This window comes from Lissotriton vulgaris, unplaced genomic scaffold (genome assembly GCF_964263255.1).
Source record: "Lissotriton vulgaris unplaced genomic scaffold, aLisVul1.2 SCAFFOLD_1120, whole genome shotgun sequence".
NCBI lineage: Eukaryota > Metazoa > Chordata > Amphibia > Caudata > Salamandridae > Lissotriton > Lissotriton vulgaris.
The window spans coordinates 13,840-29,989 of NW_028250926.1; the positions used below are offsets into that span (position 1 = coordinate 13,840).

Below are 16,150 nucleotides of genomic sequence, written 5' to 3' on the forward strand. Positions count from 1 at the left end.
ATATGGAGTTGCTCAAGCATATGTCATATGTCATATGTCATAGGTTTTTGTATAGCGCACTTTCATCGTGAGGTCTCAAGGCGCTTGCAGCAAAAACGGTAGACCACTTTAGTAGCTGTTGAGAAAAATGGTGGGGTTATTTGGGAACAACCAAGTTTTGAGCATTTTACGGAATTGTTTATGTTCAGTGATAGATATCAAGTGTGGGGCAATTTGTTCCAAAGTGAAGGAGCAAGATAGGAAAAGGCACGCTGGCCATAACGGGAGGTACGGACTCGTGGTTGAATCAGAAGTAGCTTATTGCTGGACCTTAAAGGTCTAGTGGGTACATACCAGTTGAGTTTTTTTTAAGATATTCAGGGCTGGTGTTGTACAGAGTCTTATGTATTGTACTCAGAATCTTAAAATGGCTTCTCTGACGCACCGGGAGCCAATGGAGTTTTTTTAGGCATGGAGCAGAGGCAGTTCAGGGGGGAAGATTCAAAATGAATCTGGCCGCAGTATTCTGAAGAGTCTGCAGCTTTGAGAGCAGACCCTCATTGATAGCGGCATGCAGAGCATTCCCATAATCCAGATGGCTGATGATCAAGCCCTGTACCATGGGTTTTCTGGCTTCGATAGGAAGCCATTTAAAAATCTTCCGAAGATTACGTAAGATACCATAGCAGGTGCCTGTGACCTGGTTAACATGGTTTCTCATGGATAAGGCACAATCTATCATTATTCCCAGATTGCGTACAACTGGTTTTGGGGAGGGACATACTCCCAATTCAGATGGCCACCAGTCTTGCGACCAGGATTTTTCAGCATTACCAAACAGCATGACTTCAGTTTTACTAGCATTCAATTGCAATTTGTTGTTATTCATCCAATTACTAATCTTGATCATACAGTTTTTAAAACAAGAACAAGTCCCGGAATGATCTGTGCCATAAGTGATGAGAAATTACAGGAGTAGAGGCAAAGGCCTCTACTCCTGCAAAGAGCCAAAATTAGTATGCAAGAAGGCATGAGATCATGCCAAAGCCAATAGGCAAGCCCTGCCATTAAGCAAGATGAAGTGAGAAACAGAAAGAGACATAATCAAACCCTTCTTTGTAGCTTCCGGTCTACACATCACTATGTCTATGTGATGATATGAATTGCAAAGCAAGATAACATGAAAGCATGTCAAAGGTAATAGTCAGCACTGCCATAAAACAAGGTAAAGTTAGAAACAGGCCTAAATATCACTATATTAGGCTAAAATATGCTGAGATGGTGGTGGGCAACGGTCATAACCGACCCAATCATTGAAAATACCTTGGTCACTACAAGCACACCTATGAGATTCTGCCAAAAAAAAGAAAAGACATTACATAAAAAGAGTTGACCCAAAAAGTACTGGGACCTGGGTATTAAATGTTACAGGGAAAGTGGTCCCAGTGTACACTTTTTTTATAAAAACAAAACAATCCTTTATACTCAATTTGAAGTGAAAATAATAAAACAACAATTTTAAGAGGGATGTTGTTTAATCACATCCTCCTCAAGGCAATGTATGACAAAAACCATCTTGCAATATATACAATGTGCCCAGAAGGAAAAGGGGAAAGTGGGATGGGTAAAGTCATTAATTGTGATAGAAAGTCTTTTGCCATTTATACATCAAAGTCTTTAAGCATAGGACTAGTACAGAGCTGTCCATGCCGAGCTGTAAAATGACAAAAGCCATTTATCACTCCAGGCACAATATTACAGCTTTGAATTGGTAAAATACCAACTCAAGCCAACCTGAAATGAGTAAAAGCAACCCCTGACACAGTGTTTTGCTCTAATTAGAGCTCTTCAGAGAGGTATAGCTTTGTCCAGACACAAGGGAGCACCCAGTATTAAGTCAAAACAAAACCCTTTCAGGCATAGAGTGACGCATAAATTATGCAAAAGAGGAGAGAATTCTGGGTAGTTCTCAAGTTTAGGTGGGAAGCAGCTCCTGTTAGAGCACTCTCAACACCAGCGACACTCTAGATCTGCTCACCTCAAATGTCTGTTTTTCCATAAAGTTTTTAAGCATAGGATTAGCACAGTGCCATCCACGCCGAGATAGAAAATGACAAATTCTTTTGCCATTTATTCAGCAAAGTCTTTAACACCTTGGCTGCTAGGCGTTTTCCCGCTGTGTGCTGGAAAATTATTGATGCCATTATTCATGACGAGCTCAGCTCGTCATCAGCACACGACCACCGTGGCTGATGACGAGCTGAGCTCGTCATCAGCATCGAAAGGGTTATGCATAGGACTAGTACAGTGCTGTCCTTGCCGAGCTGTAAAAATGACAAAAGCCATTTATCACTCCAGGCACAATATTACAGCTTTGAATTGGTAAAATACCAACTCAAGCCAACCTGAAATGAGTAAAGGCAACCCCTGACACAGTGTTTCGCTCTAATTAGAGCTCTTCAGAGAGGTATAGCTTTGTCCACACACAAGGGAGCACCCAGTATTAAGTCAAAACAAAACCCCTTCGGGCATAGAGTGACGCATAAATTATGCAAAAAATGCAGGAGAGAACTCTAGGTAGTTCTCAAGTTTAGGTGGGAAGCAGCTCCTGTTAGAGCACTCTCAACACCAGCGACACTCTAGATCTGCTCACCTCAAATGTCTGTTTTTCTATCAAAGTTTTTAGGCATAGGATTAGCACGGTGCTATCCACGCCGAGATAGAAAATGACAAAGTCTTTTGCCATTTATACAGCAAAGTCTTTAAGCATAGGATTAGCACAGTGCTATCCACGCCGAGATAGAAAATGACAAAGTCTTTTGCCATTTATACAGCAAAGTCTTTAAGCATAGGACTAGTACAGTGCTGTCCTTGCCGAGTTGTAAAATGACAAAAGCCATTTATCACTCCAGGCACAATATTACAGCTTTGAATTGGTAAAATACCAACTCAAGCCAACCTGAAATGAGTAAAAGCAACCCCTGACACAGTGTTTCGCTCTAATTAGAGCTCTTCAGAGAGGTATAGCTTTGTCCAGACACAAGGGAGCACCCAGTATTAAGTCAAAACAAAACCCTTTCAGGCATAGAGTGACGCATAAATTATGCAAAAAAGAAGGAGAGAACTCTGGGTAGTTCTCAAGTTTAGGTGGGAAGCAGCTCCTGTTAGAGCACTCTCAACACCAGCGACACTCTAGATGTGATCACCTCAAATGTCTGTTTTTCTATCAAAGTTTTTAAGATTAGAATTAGCACAGAGCTATCCACGCCGAGATGACAAATACTTTCCATGTGTGGTAAAGGCACAAAAACGTACCTGTGTGGTAAAGGCATTGCATGGTAAACACATTGCTTGGTATACACATTGCATGGTAAAGACAGCATTATAAAGGCTGTTTCCCAATAATTAGTCGACTGTCATGTATATTTTCTATTTTCTTTTGCTCCACACTCTTCCCTCCCTGTCTCATGCTTCTTCAGTTTTCTTGCCTTCATCATTCCACTTTATTTGTTTTTTAATGTAATGTATATTTTCCATTGTTTTTGGTGCCAGGGTCTCCAATAAAGTAATTCTTAATTTCTCTGTCCCGGACCTTCTGATTTCTACAGGAATCTATAACTGGGTATCCCTTGGGAGCTTGTGTTTGCTTGTTTGTTTGTGTGTTTGTATGTGTGCTAGTGCGCAACTGTGCATCTATGTGTGAAGGCGATTCCCCAGAGACATAATTGGACTACACTAGGGAAGCACAATGAGAGAAGGAACATGACACCAGTGGTGTGTGTGTGCCATAACTGAGGCAGATCATAACAATATTTGTTTTCTTCCCTCTCAGGCTTCGGTTGGGCTCTGGTATATTCACCAACCATGGGCGCCATCCCAAAGCACTTCCTCCGCCGAAGGGGCTTGGTTCTGGGCTTGGCACTCACTGGAAATGGCTTCTCCACCATCTTCTTCTCACCACTCTTCCAATTTCTTATTGACATTTACAGCTGGCGAGGGGCCCTCCTCATCCTCTCAGCAATACAGTTGAACCTGTGCATCTGTGGGGCTCTACTTAGGCCTGTCTGTGTGAGGCAAGACCACAACCATTGCAACGGAGAAGCAGAAAAGCGCAGCACATGTGCTTTGTTCTTGCACAAGTTGACTTCTGACCTGAACTTCAGCCTGTACCGGAACCGTGGCTTTGTGATGTTTCAATTGGGCACGTTTCTCTTCTCTACTGGTACCTTCATGGTTTACGTCCACCTGGTGTCACACGGGAAAGACCTGGGCCTCAGCAGCTACGAGGCAGCCTTTCTCATGTCGGTGACAAGTCTAGCAGACATGTGCTCTCGCCCCCTATCAGGCTGGTTTGCTGACCTCAAGCTACTTTCATCCCTGCAGCTTTCAGCTTTGTGGGCCTCAATAACTGGTCTCAGTATGCTCCTCTTGCCCCTTGGCAGCACCTTCCATGGCATCATGGCCCTTGGGCTCTTCTACGGCCTTAACACTGGTGCCTTTGCACCAGTGTTTTATAATGCGCTTCCCGATCTGGTGACCACGGAGAGGACGACCAGTGCTGTAGGGCTCTCCATGATGGTCAATGGCTTTGCTGCACTACTGGGTCCCCCATTTTCAGGTAAAATGAATTGGAACAGAGCAAATCATATTGCAAAGGGCAAGTCAGGAGTTTAGTAGAAGAGGAGTGACAAATAGGAGTAGTATTAGAAGGACGTCAGAAAGAAAGAAGAAGTGGAAATGATCCACACTCATAAATGTATAAAACATATTTGACTTGGATGCATTCAGGAGATATCAAATGGATTTTTGTAGATGGATGTTTTTTCAATACCATAGTGCTGATGCGCTTACTGTGACTACTCTAGTCACTGCACACTAACAAATTACTCTTGTATGCACATAGCTGCTTGAGTGAACTTCTGTGTGTCTGTCTTTTGTAAATTTCATACAATGGGCTAGTCAGTATTAGATGAACCACTTCCGAGAGCATATCAAATGGTGATGAGGGCATTTCCTTGCACATGAGGACTTCACATTCTATTTGACCAATTAAAAGCAACTTATGTAAGGTAAGTGAAGAGTTCTTTTGAACATGCAAGGAATATCACCAACACCCAACAGCTCTGGTCAGAAAAATCGCCATCTGTTTCTCTTACTGTCTGCATGCAGTAGGATCTCCTACATTGTCTCCGGCAGCATATCATGGAGTAAACCAAAGGGTCAGGGGAAAGGGAAGGGAAAGAAGAATTAAAAATAAGGTAAGTAACATTACCTATTTGAGTATCTCTTCCTCTAAGGAGGTAATATATAAAACACTAGATATTGAGATGATTCGGGTAAATTTGCTAATTTGGTAGTCCTTACAACCGGTAGGAATTTTGGTTGCCCTCCTCGTCTTAGTTCTAATTACTCAGTGGTCTATTCTGTACTGTCTTGTTAGAATAAACCATTTGCCCTTCACGAATAAGGATCACAGAGCTTGGATTTGCATATCTTCTCCATATAATCCCATAAATACCACCATTTTTTGATCATCTGAAAAATTGATCCTTTTGGCCTGTTTTTGCCCTGGTCTATGTAGACCCAAACTCCGGATGTCTTTTTCCATAGTGCGGTCTTTGCTACACTTTTCCTCACACATTTCTTGGTGCTTCCATACCTTCTGCACTATGTTTTTCCAATTCCACAGTGGAATGGATCCACTATGGATACCTTTTCCCACCATACATTATTATTAAAGGGGCTACTATTATCTTAACTCTCAGAATTTTTCCTTCATACAAACATAATTAATCTCTCTCATCCCAATATTGTTTGAGTTGATTTTCCAAAGCTTTTTTCTTAAGTCAATCATCCAATATATACTGGTTGATTCTGTACCTATCATCCTCCGCACAATCCACATCTCACTCATGTTTGGTAAAACTTTTTTGCCTCATATTCAGAGCTACATCATCAATTGTGCTACTCTCCTTTTCTGTATCTGTCACTGGTAAGCTGAATACCCAATTGGTAACCATATTCTTCAGTGCAGGTAAGTATTCCATGACAAAGTTATTGCCTTCTAGCCCCAACATCCATTTGTAAATTCTAGGGTTTGTCCTTTCTGAACGTTTAGTAGTGAAAGCATGAATGAAGAGCTTGTGGCCAGTACTACAAGTGTTCTGTGTTTCTCCTATTTATTTATTTATAGATTTTAATATAGCGCGAACGAGACCCTTAGGTATCAGAGCGCTTTACATAACATGCGGTATGTTAGAGATAGAACTTATATAATATAACGATTCATAATGATATGAGGTAGGTAAGTATATAGCCTTCAGGAGTTAAGCGTAAAAATATATACACAGTGACATGAGGTAGATTTAGGATACAACTTGGTGTCAAGGTGTACTGGGACTTCCAGTATGCAAAAGTTCTTAACTGTCTTCATCCTGTGCAATCTGCGTTCTACAGTCTTGTGCCAGGAGTAGAGTCGTACCGCCGGTGACTTTCTCCTTACTTACATTGATGTTCTGTGTTGGTAACATCTCTGTCACGGTGCTAGGGATGAACTGTCTTACCTATGTAAGGAACTTACTCATCAGGAAGATCTTATCTTCCCTCCTAAATGTTGCTGTGTTTGAATTTTCCTAATGTTTGGAGGGAGTGAGTTCCAGATTCTGGGGGCTGCTCCTGAGAAAGCTCTGTCATATGTTTTCCTCTTCCTGAAAATGGGTGGTCTCAACAATAGCTCCTTGGCACTCCTGGCTGGTCTGCTTCCTCCTGATAATTCAATTTTCTGTGCAGGGTATCTTGGTGTATCGTAGTGGAGCGCTTTGTGGGTGATACATACCATTTGTAGCTGAATTCTGGCCTCGTATGGTAGCCAGTTTAATGCTTTCAGGTGTAGAGAGATATGGTCGAATTTCCTCGATCCGATGATGGGTCTTGCAGCTGCATTGACGCATGCTTTTAGTGGTGCGCTGGAGATTTTTGGTAGACCTGCTAAGGTTGTACATCCATATTCAATCCTTAAGATAACTAATGATTGGACTGCCATTTTGAGATCCGCCTTAGAAATGAATGGTTTCACTTTACTAATGTAGTTCAAATGAAAATGGGCACTTTTTGCCATTGATTTAATGTGGACTTTCATGTCTAGGTTCTCATCCAACGTGATTCTTAGTGATTTCGCTGAGTCAACTAGAGTAGGGGTGCAATTTAAGGCTGTGATCAGTTTGGACCATTCCTTCACTTCTGTATGGTTCTTTGATGGTAAAATTACTAGGAATTCTGTTTTTTGTGCGTTTAGCTTCAGATGATTGCTCGTTAACCATTGTAATGACATTTTTAAGGCCTCATTCATTAACTTGATGTCTTCCAGAGACACGATCTTGATATATATTTGTGTGTCATCTGCGTACATGTGATAGGATATCTTTGAGTTTCGGAGAACTTTTGTAAGAGGTTCGACATACATGTTGAACATTGATCGAGACAATGTAGTACCTTGCGGGACACCAAAAAAGTTAGAGAATGATGTTGAAAGTGTTTGGTTGACAAGGAATCTTTGCTTTCTATTCTGAAGGAAGGATTCAAACCATTTCAGCAAATTTCCAGACATTCCCATCCTGTCATGGAGCCTGGTCAGTAATGTTTCATGATTTACCATGTCAAATGCAGATGACAGGACAAGGAGGATTAGTAGGCATGTGCGATTGTGATCTAGGGTCTGTAGTCCGCCATCGATAATATGTAGGATCGCTGTTTCCATGCTGTGTCCTGTTCTGAATCCCGACTGGCAGTCGTCCAGTAGCGTGAAATTGGCGATGTGCTGGCTCAGTTGATTTTGCACGCATTTCTAAATTACTTTGGCAAGTAAATGAATATTGTTGGTCACTGGGTACAAATTATTAGGATCTGCCGGGTCCGCTGTAGGTTTTTTGATGATGGGACGACTTGACCTGTTTTTAGGCATTCTGGAAGGATCCCTTGGGATAGAGAGGCATTTATTATTTTCGTCCATATTGGAATCACAATATGGCTGATTTCTTTCAGGCATTTTGAAGGGAGTGGGTCATTGTAGTGGTTGTTAGGTTTGATATCCGAGAGCGTTTTGGCGATGGTATTCTGGTCATATAGTTTGAAGGTATCCCACTGGGCCTAGTTTTTTGCCTTATTATAGACAATTTTCAAAGTGGTATTGATCGTTGAGGTTTGTTGGTTGGGAAGGTTATCAGCTGCTCTCCTGAGCTCTCTTTCAAGCGTGTTGGCCTTATCGGTGAAGAATGTTGAGAATTCTTCACAACTTAATTGCGTTTTAGTAGTCTCTTGGGCGGATTTGGACAGCTTATTGGATTGTTGCTTTAAGATTTCAAATAGTTTCTGTGGTCTGTTTTTGACGTTATCCAATCCCGATCTAATAAATTCCTTTTTGGAATTGAGGATCTTTTTGTTGTATTCGTTTCTAATTTTTCTTAGGGATGTCAGTTCGGGGGATGATGGGTGTTGTCTCCATTTTCTTTCTGACAGTCTAAGTTTCCGTCTGTCTTCATTTAGTGTCCCATTAAACCATGGATTTTTAACCTTCTCTGTGACTCTTTTCAGTTTTAGTGGCATGATGGTGTGGACTATATTCATTACTGATGTAGTGTAGTGATTTGTTAGGTCATTCACATTCTGCAGGTTGTTAGGTGGATTTAGGTCCTTCTCACAGCTTTCTACTCGCAGTTTAATATTCGAGTCTTTAGTGTCCCGAGTCCATTTTTTGAGTTTGATATGTTGCCTGGTCTTGTTCTTTTTCAAAGTGGGTATCAGGAAGGTTATAGCATGGTGATCCAACCAGTCGCATGGAACAATTGACAGGATTGAAGTATTGTTTCTCGATATTATCCAGTCTAACGTAGCTCCTTTCGAGTGTGTTGGCTGTGTGCATGCTTGGGTGAGGTTTAGCTCCGCTAAAAAGTCTTTGAGAGCGTTGACCTGTTTGTCATTGCCGTCGTCCCAGTGTAAATTAAAATCACCTAGGAATATGTTATTAGTGTCAGTGTTAGAGTTAGCCGTTATGATCTCCATTAACTGGTCTATGAAAGTAGCATTATTTCCTGGTGGGTGGTAAAGCGCATGCAGGTTGCACCTTTGGTTGTCTGCCGATCTTATATTGAGACCGAGATATTCACAGGATTCGAGTGGGTTGGATTATATTTGGCTGACCTCTATATCCGATCGGTGAATGCAGGCTATACCACCTCCTGTCTTTTTAGTCTATCTAGTCTCACAATGTTATACTGAGGGGTACTAGGAGATCCATGAATGGAGACGAGGATTCCGAAAGCCATGTTTCTGTAAGGATTGTCTTGTCAAATTCCTAATGATGAGGTCAGCTATGTCTGATGCATGTTTTGCTTCAGACCGACAGTTGAGCAGTAGTCATATCAGAGGTTTCCCTGAGCTACTTGGGTTCGGTTTTTGTGAGTCGGTGATTAGCTGGACATGTTGTAAGTTGTTAAGGTTGGGTTTCCTTTCATTCTGTATGGATGTTCTATTAGCGTCGATCAGGACTGTTTTAATTTCCTCACCTCTACTGCGGTCCGTGGGCTCATACGCCCGGAGTAAGGATAGGGTTTCCTCTTCCGATAAGTAATTACGATTCCTCTCTGGTCGATTATGCCTTTTTGATAATGGCATGGCCGTCTCATTGCTCTTTCTTTGAGAGTTGTGTACTAGTTCTTGGATGTGCTCAACTTCAGAGTGAGTGTTTACCATGATTTCGAGTAACTTTTCTGTCGTTTGCAGAGTGCTTAGTATGTCTTGCGCCATGTTGCCTATTTGTATTTGAAGCTCTTTGATTTCTCTCTGAGTCTGGGGTTGCATATTAGGAGTGCTCACTTGCTTATTTTGTGGTTCGCGTTTTGCTTTTCCGTGTTTTAAGATCTGTTCTCCTTGCCAAGATCCTTTTTTTTTGTCATTTGTTCGGTTGTCTGCTCCACCTCTATTTGTGATGTGGGATGCATTATCTATGCTTTGTGATCTTAGTACCACGTTTGGGGGGGCATACATTTCGGATGGTTCTAGATGTCACTTGTGCTGTAGTAGCATGGGGTATGGAAGGGTTGATATCTTCCAAATCAGTTATTTGCAGGATCTCATTGAGTGGCCTACTTGTAAGTGATGCACCTTCATTTGGGAGAGGCGTTGATTCTTCTCTCTGGCACTGCTCCTGGTCGTTATTCGCATATCGTGTAGACATCTCCATTCTTTCTGTATCATTCCCAACCAATGTCCTTCCTGTTACAATTGTGTCTCCTAGTAGCGTAGATTGTTCCCAAGGGTCTCTAGTTCGTATGAAGTCTGTGGTGGTAGCGTTGTTGGTGTCTAGAGTGTCTTCTTGTGGGGTCCAGTGTTGTTGAGATCTTGAGTTCTCTACAGATTCTTTTAAGGTTGAGAACATGTTGTCGAATTTATCTAATTCGTTGTTGGCTGCTTGTAAAAGCACTATTCTGTTCTTGTAAATAGTTATGCACAGGTCCGCTCTGCATCAGGGTGACGATGTGATCATACGTTTTGTGGGTTAACCTGAGCACTCCTGTGTGCTACAAAAGCAAAGCTAGAAAAAAGACATGAATCATGTTGCAAAGTGAATAAAACTTTGAACATCAAAATACCCTTGTATCAACTTGCTTTTGTAGCACACAGGAGTGCTCAGGTTAACCCACCTTACACCTGTAAGGTTCTTCGTGTATTCATATTTCTTCCCCTCCTGGACAGTAGGGGTTCACCCTGAGCACCCTAAAAGACTGTACTTTCACCGTTTACCAATTAGGCTCACCGATTTACCTTTGGAGTGCAGCGGATTTCTTCTACACATTGATCATAAGTTTTGTGCCATGTGGGATATTGTTTATAGTTTTCATGTTGAGAATTTTTGTGATGGCATTGCACCATTTAGCCGTTCTTTTGGTGAAGAATATCAGGTCATTCACTATAATGCCTTTGTCTGTGCTAAAGGAGGGGTCAGAGATCAGCGTGTCCAGGTTTTTCCTTATTAGATTGTGCTTGAATTTTTTGGCTGCATTTTTGGATAATTTGGTTGGATATTTTATGACATGATCGTTCATGCCTACTGGCTCTAAGTAGCTGTCGTCCATATTTGCTGCTTGGCGTAATGTATTGTATGAGTTGCCCTCTCTTACATGTCACTCTCTGTCTCCGGTTGTTAGCAAGATTAATGTAATCCTTGTAGTGTCTCTTCTCTACTTAATTGCTAATATTTACCAATTGTTACTTTGTCTTCTCTGCTTAGTTGCCAATTGTCCAGTTTGATGCTTGATGTGCTCTCTTACTCCCCTGTCTGCCTGTGGTTTCTGTAATTGAGTTTGTTCTCTTCTTATACCTACTGTGAGGGACGTTTGTGAACTCTCCCTGTCTTGAATGGATTTGGTTAAGTCTGTAAACTTCGGCTTAGGATGTATAACCAGCTTAAAATTCAGCGTTCTTTCCCATTTCTTTCCTAGTTAAAAGTAATTTTAAGATGGCCGCCTTCGTGGTTGCCAAGCTCATCTGAAACCTGGATGTCCTTATCTCTTTCTATTAATCGTCCTCTCTCACTTGTCCTTTCTTGTTCCTGCCCTTTTGGAGATAATGCCTTAATAAGGAGCCATCCTCCACTCAGGATGGCCAGGGCCCAAGCCAGCAGAAGTTGACAGTGAGGAGGAGAGTGAAGTGTCTGCTCAGTGCCTGCCTTTGCTTGTGACCCAATGTTGCTTTAGATCTGGACCTCAGCGGCGGCCAACATTTTAAGGTCAGGCAGGCCGGGCCCTGACTCCCCAGTCTTCTTCTTTGCTCGGATCGATATTGCTTTAACCCTACCTTTAGCGCTCCTGGAATAATCCCTCCCAGCAGCAAGGGGCCGAGGTGGGTCCGCGAGGGAGTGTAGCGGGTGCTACGCGTCTGCCTATCGTGAAATAACAATCCCAGGGTACTCTGTGTCGCTGTCCCATCTGAGCAGCAGTGATCCCTGGTAGTTCGACGGTATTCAGCGGTCCGGTGATAAGCTGTTTAGTCTCCGTTTTTCAGGCTCCACTCACCCGCGCTCCGTACCTCACCTGATATAAGGATAGGCGTAGTCTGTGGGGGTCGGAGTAGCGCTCACGCCCATGCAGGGTCCGGTCCCACGTCGTTTTGCCTCTGTTTCACGGGCTCGGCCCTCCGCTCACCAACCCTCCTCCGATGCTCTCAGTCTATGGAGGGGATAAGGCACAGACCATTGGGGGCCCTGATATCGATATCCTGTGGGCGGTGCGGGCAGAGGATCCTGAGCCTCACCTCTGTCCTGTGTTCTCAGCTTCAATGCGAGGACACGAAAGAAAGAGCTGAAACAATTTACTGCCTAGTAACCAGCTAGGGTCTATCTTCCCACTACAAAACAATTCTGCGCAGTGTCTTTTAGAGATCTAGAGTCAGAACGCTCAATAAACTCATCGTTATTCCCCATTTAAGATAAATAAAAATGGAAATTCTTTTCAACTATAGTTCCCAAAGGGTCTACAATACAGCAACCTGTTTTATGAATTTGGAACAGTATTATGCAAGATCTAGGAATTATTTGAGCTGCTCCTTATCACTAGGAACCAGTGCCATCTTTACTGCCTTGATTAAATCATGTGTGTGTTTTATTCCCTCCAGGATGCGGACAAGATAATCTATCCCAAACCCAATCAAATTTGACATGATTCTTTCTTTACCGTAAGCTCCTGCACCTCCTAAACTCTTCAAACATTCCTAAAGTTCCTCCTCCCCCTCACCATGAACGAGAACATTGATATAAACACATACACTATGAGAAGGCCTTTCAAAATATGCCGTATAATACTTTGGAATGTAGCAGCTGCTGATGTGAACCAAGAAGGCATTCAACAATACCTATATCCCCCCTGAGATGTAACAAAGAAAGTGGAGATGAAGCTGATTTTTGCTAAATAGGTATTATTGTAGCAGTACAGAGGGCATTGCTTAACTAAGATTTTCCTAGAATGTAGAAAATTGGACTCTCACCGTGTAATTAGAAACCGGTGAGTGTGCAAACCCCTTACAGCAGGCATGTGGATCAGAGTTGTGCACAGGATTTGTGATGCTCCTCCCTTTCTGAGGTGAAATGATGCTGCAGCAGAATGACTTCTTGACCAACAAAAACAATCATTGATTCCTATAGTGAATTTAAAGCGTCTTATAAACATTCGAAAGATATTAATAAAGTTAGGCAGGCAAAATAAGAGGTACAATTATTGTGACATTGGCCTCCTGAAGAACAAACCCCCCCTGGAGGGAAACTATGAATAACATTAGGATTTGGGTGGTAATAAAAAATGAATTGGTTTGTGGAGGAATTGCTAATCCCCTCCTTTGGAGGATTCTTCTCTAGTGAAGAATCCACAAGTACAGTTACCACTGCCATAGGGAGGTAATTCTACCGACCCATTCAGGTTTAGCATTTAATCAACAATTAGGAGGATTTTTGGCTACCATCCATATCTAAATCCGGCCCTAAATGTATGTAATGAAAAAGCCCACGAATGGCACAATTTCATTTCAAGAAAAATATAACATAAAGAAAATGTAATCCGCAAACCTGTTACACAGGGGGAGGTGTGAGTTCTCCATCCCACAGAGCCAAATCCCAAGAGGTTTTCTTAAAGATACCTCCTGATCTCCCAAGTGACCTTGGGTATGAACCGGCTATGCCACCCGCCGCAGGCCCATCTAGGGATCCAATGAACACTATCAGGTCCACCATGATATCACCCTCTCAAAGGTAGCAATGCTGAAGTAAATATTTGGAACTGCAGTTAAGGCCCCTATAGGACTGTAGGATTATGTGAAAGCTCTAGTCCTCACTCACTGTCACCTGATTGCGAGGACACCCGTGGGTCTTGGGCTTTCACTCTTCTTTATATATTTCTGTTCATGAGTTTGTATTTTGTTGGTTGGAGGAAGGCAGTGTTGTAGCCAGATGCTGCCACAATATCACAGAAGCCTTTATGAAGATGGGAGAGGGGTCGAAAGAACAACTGGAAGAAAGCAAATTGGAAGGAGGTGGGAGGGCACTAGAAAGAGATAGAAGGGCATTAAATGGTATTAGAAAGAACTTGGGTAGAGTAGAGGGCAGCAGAGTTAGCACAACACTACAATTGGTATAGAGATGGAAACAGAAGTTTATGAGGGCACTACTATATCTTTATAGCCCTCCACAGAGGGTTATACTGTCCATTAAAAGCCATGAAACAGCATTAAAGGTCCGAGCTGAAGGAGAGGGCCTTTAAAAAGGGAGCAGGCTTTCAATGGCTGGTATAGCCCAGCTACGGTGGGCATTGAAGCTATTAGAACATTCCGCCCCATGAGAACAGAATGTTCTCACTAAACAACACAAAGGCCTCTCGAACTGTAAGGATGACTCGTACACATGGAAGTGATCGAAGGTTTATTGGAGAGCCAGCAAATGGTAACCAACACCTCTGGTATCTCCTTCCAACTGTCACCACCCACTCTCACACAATCTAACATTCCAGAACTTGTGGTATCAGGTTACCAAGAGACAGGTAACCTAGATACCACATCTCCCCTTCTTAATCATAACAACTCCACACTAACAATAAATGAATAGATAATAAATAAAGGAGAAATAAGCTACACATAAAAAGCTGGTGCTGCTTTAACCAAAGCAGCAGGAGCCCCATGTCCCTTCTTAATAAAAAATCTTTAAGTGCACCATACAAAGTACATGATTCATGCTTAGAACATGAATCCATACCTAACTGCTGCATACTGATATGCATTTGTATTACACTATCCCATACGTACATATCACTAGGCAATATTAGACCTATGGAAGTGCACTATTCTATTACAAAATTACTGAACTTCCTAGGTAACAAAACTGTTCTTCCTACACGTGTAGTCATTCATCCACCACTTGACTCACTAGCTTCAGCAATATGAGCATTCTCGAGCTCTTCATTCGTAACTCCTGTAGATGCGAACTCCACTTTATGAGGTTCATCATCAGCAATATCTCACACTTCGGAATGCTGATTGCTTCCTTTGGTAGGCTCAGCAAGGCAGAATTGGTAAAAAAAACATTTACAACTTGCAGTGGCTCTGAAAATTTGCTACAACCTCTATTTGTTCTATGGGCCAATTTCACTTTTAACCATTCTCCTGATGCCAAATACACATCTCTTTCTTCATGTCTCCTGTTGTAATACGCTTTTTACAACTGTTGCATATTTAATAAGTTGCTTTTCACTACAGAAGGATATCATTTGCTTCAAAGTTTCATGTTGGTAAAGCCATGCTGTTTTTCATAAATGGATCATTTCCTTCCAGAATTCTAAAAGAACTATAGCCCATTGATGTGGTTGTGCTTCTGTAGGCCCAAATAGTACTCCTTAATTCCTTCGCCCAATCCCTGCCAGCATTGATGACTGCTGGTACACTTCCCATCATCACTCTATTGAAATGTTCTACAATGCCATTCCCAGCAGTATGATAAACAGTAGTTTTCTTCCTCGTAATTATATTCCTAGTTAAGAATTCTTCATGCTTCTCTGAAGAGAACTGTGGTGCATTGTCACTTAAAATGGATTTAAGAATGCCCTCTCTCAAAATAACTTCTTGAGTAAGAAAATTATAGCACTAGTATAGGTCACTTCAGTTACTTCAATCTCTGGCAATTTGGAATAGTGGTTGATGACCGCAATTACTGGTCTGGATAGCCCCACTAATCCAAAATGGGCCCCAAAATGTCTATGCTTAAATCCAACTCAATGAATGTGGTATATCTGATTACTTGTACCTATGGTCTCAGACACATTGGGATGACCACCACAAAAGTAAAAATCCAGATCAGCAAACACCAGAGCAATGTGAGATGCAAGAGGAACACCACAAAACTGACCGACCATTTCTTGGCCCAAGGACACACCCCCAAAAACATGACCTCCGTCATCATTTAACAAAAATAGAAGACCATGGACAATCTAGAAAAACGTCTTTTTGAGAAAGAACAAGGATGAATTTATCGAATGTCAACCCAACAAACTAGATTAAATGACAATATTCCATAGAACACTGTTTTGTAGTTGGGTGTCCCTGATAATCCCCAATAACATGCGGGATGCATACTGCAGATCAA

General features: G+C 42.0%; 1 protein-coding gene across 1 annotated transcript in view; it reads left to right on the plus strand.

Moving 5' to 3' along the window:
- Positions 1-3,715: 3,715 nt before the first annotated feature.
- Positions 3,716-16,150, plus strand: part of LOC147663076 (monocarboxylate transporter 13-like) — a 31,609-nt gene continuing 19,174 nt past the window's right edge. The window contains exon 1 of the mRNA XM_086950695.1: positions 3,716-4,597. Coding sequence (XP_086806821.1) covers positions 3,844-4,597 — 754 coding nt within the window. The 5' untranslated portion in view covers positions 3,716-3,843. The remainder of the gene's footprint in view (positions 4,598-16,150) is intronic.